The sequence below is a fragment of the Populus nigra genome, chromosome 7, assembly GCF_951802175.1.
Source record: "Populus nigra chromosome 7, ddPopNigr1.1, whole genome shotgun sequence".
Classification (NCBI taxonomy): Eukaryota; Viridiplantae; Streptophyta; class Magnoliopsida; order Malpighiales; family Salicaceae; genus Populus; species Populus nigra.
The window spans coordinates 21,735,286-21,751,327 of NC_084858.1; the positions used below are offsets into that span (position 1 = coordinate 21,735,286).

Sequence of the window (16,042 nt, forward strand, 5' to 3'; positions counted from 1 at the left end):
TCATATCTTATCGATCATTTTCAAAATATTATGTTTTTTTTATTCATCCATGAGCGATTTGTTTTGACTAGTTAATTTTAAAACTTGTGCTTTTGGATTGGTTCATTTATAAGTGGTTTGTATTTGACTGATCCTTTTCAAAATGTTTTGTATAACTAGTCGAGTAATTCATTTCAATTAGTTGATTTTAAAATTTATACTTTTGAATTAGTTCACTCCTAAGTGGTTGGTAGCTGACTAATCCTTTAAAAAATATTGTGTTTAACTAGTTTATCCATGAGCAGTTTATTTCAACGAGTTAATTTTAAAATTTGTGTTTCTTGATCGATTCAATCATAAATAATTTTTTTTTACCGATTATTTTTAAAATTTTATGTATAATTGCTTCACCTATAAGTTGTTTGTTTTAATTAAATAATTCAAAAGACTTGTTTTTCTTTGATCAATTTATCCGTGAGCGGTATGTTTTTAACTGATCCATTTAAAACTTATGTTTTCTAATGATTCATCATTTGACAATTCATTATTGCTTGAAAACATATTTTTCATATGCGTATTTTCCTTTACCTTAATTTTATGTAATGGAGTGTTGCATGATACACAGAGTCACACACACAATGAAAACCACCGAGGGACGGTTGGCAAGGATGGTAATATTCTGAGTGTAATTTGTATCTGATTCCATCAAGTTTAGTGTTTCACCTTACGCAAGGTGCTAAAAATAAATAATTCAATCATTTTGCGTCAATAATAGAAATCTTATTTGTTTATGTACTCATATGTTTAATTTATTATGTGCGTTATGAGTCCAAAGGCCACCACCATCTTTTCAAGGGAGGGGTTCTTATGAATTTTTATTTTCTTGTTTATTTATTTTACTTCACCTTTTTTTTTTTTTTTTTTTTATCTATGTACAATATAACTAGAGATTCTTCTCATGATTAATGTGTGCTTGTAGTTTGCTTAAACTAGATGTTACCGTTGATTGAGTTTATTTTTCCTCCATCGTAACCAACCTTTTACATTTACTCTGGTAGATTAGTTATTTAGCTCCTAAAACAGTTAATCCTAGTTACTTGGCTATGTGATCTGTAGTCATCATTTTTTTTTTTTCCATGTCATGGGGGCCTATCCAAAACACCACCCTGTGAGCGCACGAGGATCAAAGTCGTGTCGTGGCCATTGACAATCATGAGCAAAAATGATATCATGCTCTGCATCCATGTCAAAAATGTGTGAATGTAATTTACTTAGCATGCAATATATGATAAGCACTAATCATCAACCTGAGTATATGAGATTAGCTCTTTAATGACATCGGAATTTTAGGAACAAGCTTTGCAGCAACAAGCTTAAGCTATTCTTGTGATAATCGTAGTGATAGCCCCCACCAGCCCAGTTATCCTTGTGATCATCATATTGATAGCCCCAACCAGTTACAAATTAAAAATTGCCTAAGCAACATTGATCTTTTCTAAAGCCCAATAACCTGAATGTTGCAAAGGCCAGGCTATCAATACAATCTTTTCAATAGGGCTTCTAGTCCAGAAACTTTAGAAGAAATGAAAAAAATAGACCCAAACTTGTTCTTGGTCAGGTTTATTCCAGTCTCCATCCTCTCTGCTCTGCTCTACTCCACTGTTAGGGTTTCAGAGTTGCTTCAATGGAATGGTGAGTAGCATTTTATTCACTACTGCTACAACTACTTTCTCACGTTTCAATTTCCAATGTTTAGATTACTCTGCAAAAGCATAGTGATAGGGTCTTCTGGTAGAGCTTCATCAGTTCATTATTTTCTTGAAAACCCTTCAATACTATCATGTCTCAGATACATCTCATCAGTGAATACGGATGATAATATAAAAGAACATTCCTTTACAGTCTCATACCTTATGAACAAATGTGGGTTCTCTCTAAAATCTGCTTTAGAAGTTTCTAAACAGGTCCATTTTGAAACCCCAGATAAGCCTGATTCTGTTCTTGCCGTTTTTAAGAACTATGGCTTCTCAAAGTCCCATATCTTGAACCTTGTGAGGAGACGGCCAGCGGTGCTTTTGTCTAAACCTAACACAACACTTTTGCCCAAGCTTGAGTTTTTCCAATCTAAAGGTTTTTCAAGCCCTGATGTTATCAAAATCATACCATCCTACCCATGGGTTTTTAAGTACAGCTTAGAAAACCAGTTAGTTCCTGCTTTTGATTTCCTTGAAAACTCGCTCCAATCTGATGCCGTGGCCATCAAAGCAATCAAGCGTTTCCCTCGTATTCTAAATGTTACTGTTGAAAACATGGCACGTATTGTCGATGTTTAACTAGACGTTGGAGTCCCTGAAAAGAATATTGCTCTGCTAATTCGTTCCCGGCCTTCTATTATGGTTTCAAATATGGAGAATTTAAAAAAGCTTATAGAGGAAGTGACTCTAATGGGATTTCATCCTTCCAAGAGTCATTTTGTTGTGGCAATCAGGGTGCAGACATCCGTGACCAGATCCACGTGGGAGAAGAAGCTTGATGTGCATAGAAAGTGGGGGTTGTCTGAGGAAGAAATTCTTGAAGCATTTGTAAAGTTTCCATGGTTTATGTCCCTATCTGAAGAGAAGATCATGGCAGTTATGGATCTATTTGTCAACAAACTGGGCTGGGAGTCTTCCTATATTGCCAAAAATCCAACTTTTTCATCATATAGCCTTGAGAAAAGGCTAATTCCAAGGGCTTTGGTATTGCAATTTTTAGTTTCTAAAGGCTTGGTTGAGAAGAGTTTCAGAAGCCTTGCATTCTTCAATACACCTGAAGATAAGTTCCGGCAGATGTTTATAGATCACCATGCTGACTCTACCCAGATATTGAAATTTTACGAGGAAAAACTGAATCTTTCATCAGTTGTAAACTCTTCCACTTTTTAAATCACTATCACTATACATTTTTTTCATATTGTTTTCTTCTTGTGTTCTTTGGATTTCCATAAATTAGGCATTGTGCATTGCAATTTAGTTTCTATATCATCTGTTTTTACTCAATCAAACCTTGAAGCTCGTGATGAATCTGCTTTTGGTGCTTTTGTCTACAGCTCACAAAACACTTGCCCAAGCTTGAATTTTTCCAATCTAAAGGTTTTTCAAGCCCTAACCATGTCAAAATCATATCATCCTACCCATGGATTTTGAAGCGTAGCTTAGAAGACCAGATAGTCCCTGCTTTTGATTTCCTTGAAAACTTGCTCCAATCTGATGTCGTGGTCATCATAGCAATCAAGCGTTCCCCTCGTATTCTAAATAGGAATGTTGAAAACATGGCATGTATTGTTGATGTTTTACGAGACAATGGAGTCCTTTGAAAGAATATTGCTCAGCTAATTCGTACCCAGCCTTCTATTATGTTTTCAAATCTGGAGAATTTTAAACAGCTTATAGAGGAAGTGACTGTGATGGGATTTCATCCTTCCAAGAGTCAATTTGTTTCTGCAATCATGTGGGGAGGTCCACGAGCAGATCCACATGGGAAAAGAATCTTGCTGTGTATAGTAGGTGGGGTTTGTCCGAAGAGGAAATTCTTGCATCATTTGTAAAGTTTCCATGGTTTATGGCTCTATCTGAAGAGAAGATCATGGCACTGATGGATCTTTTTGTCCACAAATTGGGCTGGGAGGCGTTTTATCTTGCCAAAAACCCATCAATTGCATCGAATGGCATGGAGAAAAGGTTTGGTTGAGAAGAATTTCAGAAGCCTTGCATTCTTCAATACACCCAGCGATGAGTTCCGGAAGATGTTTATAGATCACAATTCTGAATCTACCCTGATATTGAGATTTTATGAGAAGAAACTGAATCTTTAATCAGTTGTAAACTCTTCAACATTTTAAATCACCACTACTCTACATATCTATTTGTTTTCTCCAAGAATTCTGTAATTGTGGCATAGCGCACTGTTACCTGGTCTGTTAGCAATTTTGTTTCTATATCATCTGTTTTTTCTTTATCAAACCTTGAACCTTGTCCTTAATGATGTTTTTACAGCCATCTGTCATACCACATGATCACTGCACTCGTCTCGCCTTATATGAAATTTGACTACTTATACTGTCTTATTGTTACTCAGGAGGGATGTTTTTGCACTCTGAGAGATGATCCAATCCAAGTCAGGTATATGCTGACCCTCCTTGTTTTCTTGGTAACTGCAAAGGAATGGAGGTCAATCAGGCATTGCGTATTTTAGATCTTTTCCCTTCTACAGTTCGTTTTTAACTAGCAGAGTATTCAAAACACATCTTTTTCTCAGGTAGAGATTCGTGTGGTTTTGGAAAGTTTCCATGGCTTAAGATTCTTCTTAACTTAAGACAAAGAGGAATGTTCATCGTACGAAAGCCAGTACTTTTGAATACTGAGATCCAAATCTTGATGCAAGAAAGATGTTGAGACATTGTAAGTTCAGAAAGGGTTTGTTAGGAAGGATTTGATTGCAAGAGCTTCGCATGTTTAATAGTTTCAGAAGCTGTTGAAGATATTATCACAAGCTGTGGACATGCTCTCTAGGAACAATCCTCTTATTGGATGTATATTTAGGGATTACATGTTCTTCCAAGCTTCTGTTCAAGATACGAGGGTTGTTAAATAACACTTGCATGACCTTGACCTGAAGCATCTCAGGAGAAACCATGGGACGTGAACAGGTTAACGACAGTCAGGTTTTTCAAGCCATTCCAGCGGAGATATCTAGAAGCTGAAGACGCAGATTTAATGGAAACCCACATGTATTTATGAGGCAATAGACTGTGAAGGAGTAATCTCGTGGATTTGCAGCACTTTTAGATCCACTAGTGATAGATTTGTAAGAGAGAAATGGTGAAGAATGATCACTATACCACCAAAATTTGAATGGTGCCATTTGATTCATTAATCCTTGAAGTATCTGCTCTACAAGGATGCAGCTACTGGCTTGTGCTGTGAATCTCAAACATCAGAATTATGAAGCTTCATGCATCTGTATCTCTCACAAATAGCAAAAGTTAATGACTAAGAAGATCCATAAATGTGAAGTACTTCGTGTACCAACAAGAATGATAATTCAAACACATTAAAAAACAAAAGCCAATTAACATTAACATTAATTAACAAAAAAAAAAAACTAAAAGAAATTGAGTTTTACTGTAGCTATAAGCATTATTTATTAGAATAGTACTTGTTTTGAGTTATTTTTTTTATTGGTTTTTTTTCAATCAATGCTTTTTTATTTTTTTCATCCTTTAATATTATTGCTGCCTAATTCGTACCAAGCCTTCTATTACGATTTCAAATCTGGCGAATTTTAAAAAGCTTACACAGGAAGTGACTCTAATGGGATCTCATCCTTCCAAGAGTCAATTTCTTGCTGCAGGCACTAGTGGAATCTATCTGAGTGTTTGGTGGAGCTGCATTTGTCATCGACCATGGAAGAGGATAGTTGCTGCTGGTTTCAGGTGTTGCGTTGGCGGTGAAGGAATCAACGATTGTCGTCGATGAGGAAAGCACATGATGCAGAGAGGAGATGCTGCCGCAACTGGTGCTAGGAGGTCACGGTGGCAGGGGTTACGCTGTTGCTGCTGTCGTCCGATGCTGGTGTGACTGAACAAGAAGCTTCTGCTGCTACTCACACTGTTCTTGGAGGAGCTGTGAGAGAGACGCGGGGGATGGTGGCTGGTCTTTGAATGGGTTACTTATTTTGCTCTACTCTAGAGGTCACGGGTTTTGGCCTTACTTTTTTGTTTAAAGTTGAAAGAGTGTTTTTACTTTTTAGCGCGCGTGTGTGCGCGCGTGTTCGCAGGTAAAGACAAGGGAGAGTGTTTTATTTTTTGTGTGGGGGAATGTTCTGTCTTTTTGTTTTTGGAGTGTAGTATGAGCCTATTTATATTTTATGGCATTCTCACCCCTTTTATTTTTCGAGACTTTCCTGATGTTCTTGGAGAGTTCCTTTATTTTATTTTTAATTTTCTTGAGTGTCATCATATCTTCCATATCTTTCTAAAGAGTTTTCCTTCTCCCTACTTTGTTCTTTCCTCTTGTTCTCTTGCAATTATTATTTTTTAGACTGAATCAATCCTTATATTTTTTTCAAATTACACTTTAATCACTAAAGAAATTTTATTTGATTAATCTTTCATTCTCTTCCTTTTTCTCTCTTTTTTTTAAGAACAATTTGTTAACAAAAACAATAAGCGAATGTGTAAAAATCATGAAATGACTAGAAATTGCCGAGAGTAAAAATTATGAAATGACATCTTGATGTTGAGTTAGGGTTTGTAAAGAAGGATTCAATTTCGAGAGCTTCGCATGCATAATAGTTTCATTTGCTGTTGAAGGTATTATCATAAGCTGTGGACATAATCTCTAGGAACAGTCCTTTTTATTGAGAGTATATTTAGGGATTACACGTTCTTCAAAGCTTCTCCTCACTTTTCAGCTCAATTTTCAACATTTTCAACTTGCGAACGACCAGTAATATCTCAACTATTAGTAGCTTTTAATCAGTATTAAACATCCAATTTCATGAGGTTGTGGTCTTGCAACTATTAGGAGCTTTTAATCAGTATTAAACATCCAATTTCATGAGGTTGTGGTCTTGCAATAATACACGGTTCAGCGATTGTTGATAGATTATAAATGACTCCACTAAATAGTTATAGACATGAGATTACAGACGAGTGGTACATGTGAGTTTTCTTTTTAGTTGTACGATTCCTAGAACGATCAGCTTTCTCTTCCTCCTTCTTCTCCAGTGTCATCATTATTCTAGTTTAATTTTTATTTGTACAAATAAAATTGTAATGAATATTTGAATTTTATTAATATGAAATTTTAATATATTATTCAATTTTATTTTGACATATTTCAATTTTATATAATTTTATTTAATTAATTATTTTATTTTTTTATCCATACAACTTTATATTAATTATTCTATACAATTTTATTTTTTAAAATATTTTTTAATTACCACGGATGGATTTACAAACAAAATCTATCCGTCAGTATTTTCCAGAGAGTTAGGAAAAATTTACTACCTATACCACCATCACGGACAACAATATTCTATAGGTGATTTATCGATAGTTATGCAGATGGAATCCATCTGTTGGTATATTCTAGAGAATTTAAAAAAAATTACTTTATATGCCACTATTACTTATGGAAATATACCAACATAATATTTTTGCAAGTATATTTCTAGTGAGAATTTTTTTTAGCGTGTATTTTTTGTTTGTAAAACTATTAGTTTTTTTATTGATAAAATTAGCGACAAATATTAAAATTATTGACAAACGGTATATCAATAGATATATTTTTTTCGTGAATTAGTCTGTAAAAGTTTCAGCAAAATAGTATTAATCTCACGCTGACCAAAAAAATTACATCAATAAAACTTCTAAATGATGTAGACTGTAGTGTACATCCCTATGCCTCAATAACTTCATTCCAAATCCTTCCGTATAAAACCTGCACCTTCACAAAAGTCAACCGGCTTTCACTTTGATTTATGTATTTTTTATTAAATTTAAAATCCAACAGCTATGCTTCTTTGTTTATGATTACGGGGTATTTGGGTTTGTAACAGTAGTTTTTTTTTAATATTTGTTATTTAAAAATATATTAAAATAAAAAATATTTAATTAAAAAAATTATTTTTAATATTATCATAGTAAAATAATCTAAAAATAAAAAAAATTAATTTAAAATTAAAAAATTAAAAAGTTTTTAAAAATATTTTTAAAATACAAAAACTAACTGACGTGTACTTATAATAGTAACCAGTAGAGAGTGTTTTGCCTCATCTCTAAATGCAAACGCAAAGAGTACTGAAGGAGAGTTCAGCTACGCCTGGTGATTTTGAGAAGCCAAGCACAGACCAGTCTCTTGTGTACCAGAGAAATAAGAGGCAGACCCCTTCATCATATCCATCCAATTGCCCTCTGAATGACCTCTTAATTGAAGAGATTCTTCAAAGGTTAACCAACCACCTCCAAATCTGCCTGCAAGAATTGGTCCTCTCTAATTTCCACTCCTTTTGCTTGTCGCTTTACAACCCACCATCTCAATCATCAGTACAAGCAAAACCCATTTCCATTTTCATCAGTTATTGGACTGAATTTGGAATACCTCAGTGTTGTTATTATATGTGTAATCCATTTCTTGCGCAATGGGTTGCTCTCCCTTTGCTTGAACCTGATGAAGACAATATAGTCCAGATGTGGGATCTGTTTCTGAACCTTATTATTCCCAAGATGACAAGGGAGAATGCACTATCAATTCCAGTTATCGGTCTAGGGTAGTCCAATTTGATAGAGTAGAATCTCTGCAAATAGTTTTGAGAACATATTGGTCAGAAACTCAACAATGGTATAGACCAGTTCTTGGAGGTTCAAGGTATAGATGGCATACTCTATTGTTGCCTACAATGGGAAGTTGTTTTGCTACAACGGAGAGCATATTTTTGCTTACGATCCCTTCAATCCTGACCTATCCACATTCATTGATTGCTCCTATAAATTCCACAAAATTTTGTGTGGTTTTCAACTGTTTATTGATTGGGGGTGTGTCAGGGCTTTCTGCGGATGATGCTATCGGTGCTATCGGCATGTCATGGCAATGTTAAGGCTTTGGCTATTGCGGCAATCAAAGATTATCCTACTTGGGAATGGAGCTTGGTGGATAAGGTTTTATCTTGACAGAAGGATACCTTGCTCGAGAAAAAATCTGATGGCAACAAGTACACTCTACGACCATAGGGTTTCCACTAAGTAATGGGGCTATCGTGGTGGCGATCCATTAAGGTTTAACTCACATTCTTTCTGAAGTTTACAGTCACTAAATCTGCCTGCATTTTTCTGTGCAATCTACAAAACTACACCACTGCCAGTCTGCCATAGCAAGAATGTTCTTAGCTGGCTAAACCTTAACTACTTTTTCCTAGGCTGTATTTGGTGTATGCTACTACTGATGAAGGAAATCTTCACCGGAAAAACTTCTTCAAGACTACTTCTCTAACTGATCTAAGCTGTTAAATACACCATTGAAATGCCAGTGGAAGGAGCAGGGAAAGTGCAGTCTCATGCCCGTCAGCAGGTCCAGCACACCCCACTTCCACAAGGCGGCTGCTTTGCATAATCGACAAATTTAAGAAATGTGGAAAACCTCAAGTTGGACTAGAAAATTCAAAGGCATCATACAAAATGTTGAATGTATTATGCTAAAGGGTCCAGAGGCTTAATTATCTAATCCTTAATTAATCTATTTTATTTGTATCCTATCAACAACAAGGATTACTTTTCCATTAAAACCCCAAATCTGAGACGGCAAATTAAATGCAAATGCTCTTTGCACTTGGTCATCATAGCTTACGTTGTTCATCATTGACTGTGGTCCTATTTATGTATAGTCTTTCAATTAGGACGAATCTCTTTCCTAATTACATCCGCCCCTCGTTAATAGTATTGATTGTGTCCCTTGAAAGAGTCCAATCGGCAAGGTTTAAAATCGAGTTTCAATTGTAAAATCTTGTGTTTCATCTTTAGACCAAGGATGATTCCTAAATGCAAGAAAATTTGTTCCATGCAATGTATTCATACGAAATGTATATTGACTTTCTTAGTGTCAACATACGAAATATATATATGTATTATTTAATTTAAGATTAATTTATATGTTAATTAATCGGATTAAATCTTTCTTTCAAACCATTTTTAAGACATATTATTTGTATTAGAGTGAGTTTCTTTAATGTTTGACTTCAAAATTTCAATTTTAAAATTTTGTTTCGATGATTCCTAGATGCAAGAAATTCCATGCTTTATATTCATACGAAATATACATTTACTTTCTTAGTGTCAAAAAACGAATTATATATCTTAATAATTTTGTATGAAAAGGATATTTTAAAATTAATTTATATATCAACCAGATTAAATTTTTTTCCTCAAACTATTTTTAAGACATGTTTTTGGTATTAGAATAAATTTCTTTGATGTTTGGATTCACAATTTAAACTCATGGCAATATTTATTTGTTTAATTATTTGAGAGAAATGTGATTGAATTATCAAAGAAATTGATGGCAAACTATCCTCTAGCAAATAGCGTAATGGACAGATTTCCTTGTACAATTTGCCAAATACATACAAGCTGGAAAGTCACAAGCATCCTCGAGAAATGCTATAAAAAACTTGTAAATAATCATAATTGTGGCTGTGGTGACCACGATTTGGCAATTGTGTTATCTTTTGTGTGGTTAATATTAATTATAAATAAAAAAGGTCCCTTGAATGGTCCATCGCTAGCTACAATAAAATGGACCTACCCACCATATTGTACGTATATATCTTGGAATTTCTTTCTTCCTTCTTGCTCTCATTTTCTTCTTGCACAATCACATGTTAGTGGATCGACGGTGGCTTCAATAGGTTGATTTGACCCTTCAAGGTAAAATGGAAGGTATCCACTGGTTTTTGCATGAAAAAAACGTTCCATAGTGTAATTAGGGCACTGTAATGAATGGGTGAAGAGTCTAGAAATGGAAAAGGATGCCACTATTGAAGCTTAATTGCTGTCATTAATTATGATTAGGAGAGTGAATTGAAGGGATTAAAACTAACAAAGAGAGCCATGATAGGGTTATATTTTGGCAAAATATTTCCTCTAGGAAAACAAAATCTGGCCACTTTGACATCATTATTTCAAAGCCCAAGGTATGTATTACACAGATAGCCACACCACCAAACACATTTCAATTAAATCCAGATTTTGCTTCTCAGCCTGCTTGATGGGAATATTTGTTTTTGTTTTTCAACTTGTTTATGAAATTAATTTTTAAACTATTTTATACTTGAAAAAAATATTAAATTAATACTTTTTAAGTATTTTATGATAATTTTGATGTATTCATGTTGAAAACTAGAAAAAAATCTAAAATAATATTATTATATTATATTTTCAATTGCAACATATATCATATTACTAAGCAAACACTTTGTTCATAAAAGAGGGTCAGAAGCAAAAACAAACTTATGAGTTTCAAAATTCTAAGATGCTTAAAAACAAAGTTTATATGGTTGAATAATAGGTTATTCATTTAGTTCTTGCAATCTGATATATTTTCCTTAACTAGGATGGGTGGTAGCTTGATGTGAGAAGCCAAATACCTGTAAAAGGTTTTCTTTGATAAATATGAGGATTCTCAGATGCTAAAGTAAGTATATTTATATAAAAAAAGAATAATGATATTTTAGAGAGAGATGATATAAAAACATGTAGAGAATGAAAAGATTATAAACATTTTACTTAGATGATTCTTGAGGTATTTATAACCTATAAATCTTGTCTTTTTACTTGAATGAAGAGGCTGAAGAGTAATTTCATCCTTATAAATTAATATTGTTAGTCATAAATTTTATTCCACTCGAATGTATTAATAAGATGGAGATGTAGTAAAACATAAAAGATTTTTGTATAGATGTAAGGAAAGTAGGATTCAAAATAAAATATATTGGGTCTATAAAATTCTTGAGATATCTACCTGGGATCTAAAAAATCAAGCTTAGAGGGTTGGGCTTGGGTCGCCATGTTAAGCCTGATAAAAACCTAAAATGGACTTAGACTTGGGTCCATGAATCTTATCCTTTTACTTGAACAGAAAAGCTAGAGAGTAATTTTATCCTTATAAATTAATATTGTTAGTTATGAGTTATATTTCACTTAAATATATTAATAAGATAGAAATATGGTAGAATATAAAAAAAAATTATACATAGATATAAAGGAAATAATATTAAAAATAAAATATATTAAGTCAATAAAAATCTTGAGATACTCGTATGGGGTCTAAAAACTCAAGCTTTGAGGGTTAGGCTAGAATTGTCATGCTGAGCTCGACAAAAATTCAAAATAAACTCAGGCTCATTGTGAATCTTTTATTTTTTGATTTTTGATGGTTTTTTAGCCCTTAAATTGGGTTCGAAACAAAAAAAAAAATTGTTTTGAAATCTACTTATACATCTTGACACGTCAAATATATATATAGTTTAAATCACAGTATATATCAATAATCTCTGCAATGTATTTACCATCTTAGCAAGGTATCATTAAATAGTATTATTCCCTAGATCCTGTATTCCCATCATTTTCTTTAATACAAGCAAACTATCGTCCGTCAATAACATAAAAAAGAAGAAGAAGAAGCAAAAGTTAAATCTTCGTGTTCACACATTAATAGTTTCAAATCTTCGGGTGTCACACATAATACTCAATTATCTGTTATATATATTGCTACACAAAAACAACTCCACAAGACACCGATTCTGAAGAGAGGCCTACGACTCTTCAATCGTCCAAGCCACCACTTCCCACACCCCCCCCCCCCCCCCCCCCTCCTCCCCTTTCACATTACCCGTCCCCATCACTCAATTTCAACCCTGCAAACTATCCCATGGACCCCACCAATTCATTCCATGCCAAAAAAAAAAATGAGGGCAGCAACAAAATAATCCCCAATCTATATAATCATAAAGAATCAATCCCAAAACTTCAAATTTCTGTTACCTTATATATCCTCACCCTTTCTCTTGCTTAACATGTTAGTCTCCTACTAGCTTCCTTTACTATAATCTAACACCACAACATACATATATCAGAAACATTGACAAGAAAATCAGTGTTTTAGATTAGCATTAATTTTACCTCTTCGATAAGGAAAAAAGCATTAAACAATGTACAAACATAGAACTATACACTTATATATAAACAAGAACATTCAAGATGAGTTTAAGGGGTGGCCTTGGCTCCCAAATTTAAGGAGACAAAATTGAAATCCCTTCTCGTGTTGCTTATAATTTCAATTAAGTTCTATGAAATGGCTCCTCCAAATAAAAAAATTATACAAACTTACCCCCTAATTCCAACATCCTGCAGCAGGTTTAATTGTCCCTATTCTTATATGTTCTTACTAATATGAACCATCAATTTCGATGCACGAGTTGTCATGCTTCAATATTCTTAAAATAATCTGTAAATTTTTAACTCTTTTAATCATTTTTTAAAATATAATATAGTTTCAAATTCTTAAAAAATAGATGTGATAAAACTAAAATCTTGTTAAATTAGTGATAAACTAACAAGTTTTGAACATTAAAACATAAATTAATTTAATCAGTAAATAGATTGGAAATCCATTTGTAGTTATCATAAATCTATTTTTGCTACGATAAAATAGAGAGAAGGAAATCACCATGAAATTTTATAACAACCTCCTTTCTTACCACGTCTCTTTTGAAGCCCACCGCATGACATAAGCAATGAGCAACAAAGACAAACGTCGACCCAATCAAAACTTGCCATGTCAGAATCCAAACATAACCCAAATCACGTCCAGGTTCAATGAACCTTAGAACTCGCAATTTCTTCGGTCATTATTTAATGCCCCTCGGCTCTAACACATCTGTCCTACAGACTCCTCACGGAAAGAGAAGTAAAGCTTAGAAATTTTCACTTGTAATTCAGAAAGACTTGATCTTTTTCGATAAATTTCTCTATGGCATTGAGTGTTAGTTCTTCTTCTTCGATTTCTGCTTCTGGGTTTTCACGTTCTAGTCAAGAACTTAAAGGTAGTGGAAGTTTTTACCTTTTTTTAGCTTTTTTTGTGAAATTTTTTTATGGGGTTTTGTTTTTTGTTGATTTTAAGAAATGAGTTTGATTTGTTTCTTTTTTTGATGTTTTCAGCACCCCAGTTTGGTTCTTTTAAGCTCTTAGATCGGCCGACAAAATTTGTTAATGTTTCTTCACAAAGACGCTGTGCTGTAAAGCCTTTAAATGCTGAGCCTAAAAGGAATGGTTCTGTTGTTCCTCTCGCTGCAACTATCGCTGCTCCAGGTGGGTTTTTGTTTTTTTTATCTGGGTGCTCGAAAGCTGACCTGTTGATGTTGTTTTGAGGGTGTGACTAATGGGGTTTTGTGTTTTTTTATGGGATTTGCAGAGATTGCAGAGAAAGTAGAGGTGGAGGAAGATTATGAGAAGTTAGCTAAGGAGCTTGCAAATGGTTCTCCTTTGGAAATTATGGATAAGGCACTTGAGAAATTTGGGGATGACATTGCTATTGCTTTCAGGTACCTAATTTTGTGAAAATTTAATGTTTGTAGAATTATATAAATGTTGGATTTGTTTGGTTTTGATTTTTAAAATTACAACTTGTTGAATATGATAATTGTGGATGTACAATTATTGCAGTAGAATATTCCTTTTGTGTGGTGGATCTTTGTTATTGTCTTATTGGTTCACCTGAGGGGGTAAATTTTCAAATTTTCCATTAGATTGAAACCACATATTTTAGTTGCTATTATTTAACTCTGATGTGAAAGAGGTTGATTTGTCTTGGAGGGTTCATCAACAGAAGTTATGTAAACTAATCAGTAATTTGAGCTGATGTTTAGTATGTCTCTGTCAGTGTGCATTGTTTTGATTATCAATTATAGATCCATTGACTATACACTTAAAAACATATTTGAGATAATGCAAACTCGTGAATCTGTAAATGTCCTCTGGATTTTGCTTTGAAATTTAATGGTTGCTAAGTGCTTAATTAGATCTTGACTTTGTTGTCAAGAATGAAGTTTTGAAATACTTCCTTGTTGTTAACTAGTTTTTATTGTAATGCAGTGGTGCCGAAGATGTTGCTTTGATTGAGTATGCAAAGTTGACTGGGCGACCGTTCAGGGTGTTCAGCCTGGACACAGGGAGATTGAACCCAGAAACATACCATTTCTTTGACCAAGTTGAGAAGCACTATGGCATTCGAATTGAGTACATGTTTCCAGATGCTGTTGAAGTTCAAGCATTAGTAAGGAACAAGGGTTTATTCTCCTTCTACGAGGATGGGCATCAGGAGTGCTGCCGTGTCAGGAAGGTGAGACCCTTGAGGCGGGCTCTGAAGGGGCTTCGGGCCTGGATCACTGGCCAAAGGAAGGATCAATCTCCAGGGACGAGGTCTGAAATTCCAGTTGTTCAGGTGGACCCGGTTTTTGAGGGATTGGATGGTGGGGCTGGAAGCCTGATCAAATGGAATCCAATGGCAAATGTTGAGGGACAAGATGTATGGAAGTTCCTTCGAACCATGGATGTGCCTGTGAACTCATTGCATTCAAAGGGATACATCTCTATTGGCTGCGAGCCTTGCACAAGGCCAGTTCTTCCTGGCCAACATGAGAGAGAAGGAAGGTGGTGGTGGGAGGATGCCACAGCTAAGGAATGTGGTCTTCATAAAGGAAATCTGAAACAGGGTGATGCAGCCCAACTTAATGGCAATGGAAACGGGGCTGCCCATGCAAATGGGGCCGCCACTGTTGCTGATATTTTCAACTCCGAGAATTTGGTCAATTTGAGCAGGCCCGGAATCGAGAACTTATTAAAATTAGAGAACCGAAAGGAACCATGGCTTGTGGTGCTCTACGCCCCATGGTGCCAATTTTGCCAAGGTATGGAAGCATCCTATGTTGAATTGGCCGATAAGCTAGCAGGGAGTGGAGTAAAGGTGGGAAAATTCAGGGCAGATGGCGATCAGAAGGAATTCTCAAAGCAAGAATTACAGCTAGGAAGTTTTCCAACGATCCTTTTCTTCCCTAAACACTCATCTCGCCCAATCAAGTACCCCTCTGAGAAAAGGGACGTGGATTCATTGATGACTTTTGTGAATGCTCTCCGGTAAAACCCTCGACTTCAGTTTCAGTGGTGAGTGGGAATGGTTGAGGCACGGAGCCTCAATTTTCAGCATTTCTTAATTGTTTGCTCCCAGCACTGGCGCACACAAATGTATCTTTGGTCTATTTGTATAGTGTTGGTATAGTGTCTTCTCTTAATCATCTTCTCCTTATAATTTGTATTTCTCGAGCCAGAATTTTGATGGTTGTTTTTTGTAGTAAAAATTGTTTAGGTAGAAAGCCGCCAATAAATTAGTGCAATGATAATGAGTACCATTGTTGTTTGCATTTATCAATGAATGTCCTGATCTCTCACCATGAGTCAAGACTTGAATCA

At 34.7% G+C, this 16,042-nt stretch overlaps 1 protein-coding gene and 2 long non-coding RNA genes across 3 annotated transcripts; 2 read left to right on the forward strand and 1 right to left on the reverse strand.

The window, feature by feature from the left end:
• Positions 1–1,358: 1,358 nt before the first annotated feature.
• Positions 1,359–4,893, forward strand: LOC133698439 (uncharacterized). The gene is made up of 3 exons (XR_009843140.1): positions 1,359–1,671; positions 4,096–4,139; positions 4,276–4,893. It is a non-coding gene; the product is annotated as an uncharacterized LOC133698439 (long non-coding RNA).
• Positions 4,392–5,794, reverse strand: LOC133698438 (uncharacterized). Its single transcript, XR_009843139.1, has 2 exons — positions 5,315–5,794; positions 4,392–4,977 (listed from the first exon to the last, which is right to left on the reverse strand). It is a non-coding gene; the product is annotated as an uncharacterized LOC133698438 (long non-coding RNA).
• A 7,649-nt stretch (positions 5,795–13,443) lies between these two features.
• LOC133699190 (5'-adenylylsulfate reductase 3, chloroplastic-like) lies at positions 13,444–16,042 on the forward strand. Its single transcript, XM_062122345.1, has 4 exons — positions 13,444–13,620; positions 13,736–13,885; positions 13,989–14,118; positions 14,669–16,042. The coding sequence occupies exons 1-4, from the start codon at positions 13,548–13,550 to the stop codon at positions 15,711–15,713; spliced, it is 1,398 nt and encodes a 465-aa protein (XP_061978329.1). The 5' UTR covers positions 13,444–13,547; the 3' UTR covers positions 15,714–16,042.

What these genes read in the sequence shown, in the direction of transcription:
- LOC133699190 (XM_062122345.1), top strand. Translation starts at nt 13,548, where the DNA reads ATGGCATTGAGTGTTAGTTCTTCTTCTTCGATTTCTGCTTCTGGGTTT. An exon ending in TTCTAGTCAAGAACTTAAAG is followed by an intron (nt 13,621 to 13,735) that starts GTAGTGGAAGTT and finishes TGATGTTTTCAG; the next exon opens with CACCCCAGTTTGGTTCTTTT. An exon ending in TGCAACTATCGCTGCTCCAG is followed by an intron (nt 13,886 to 13,988) that starts GTGGGTTTTTGT and finishes TGGGATTTGCAG; the next exon opens with AGATTGCAGAGAAAGTAGAG.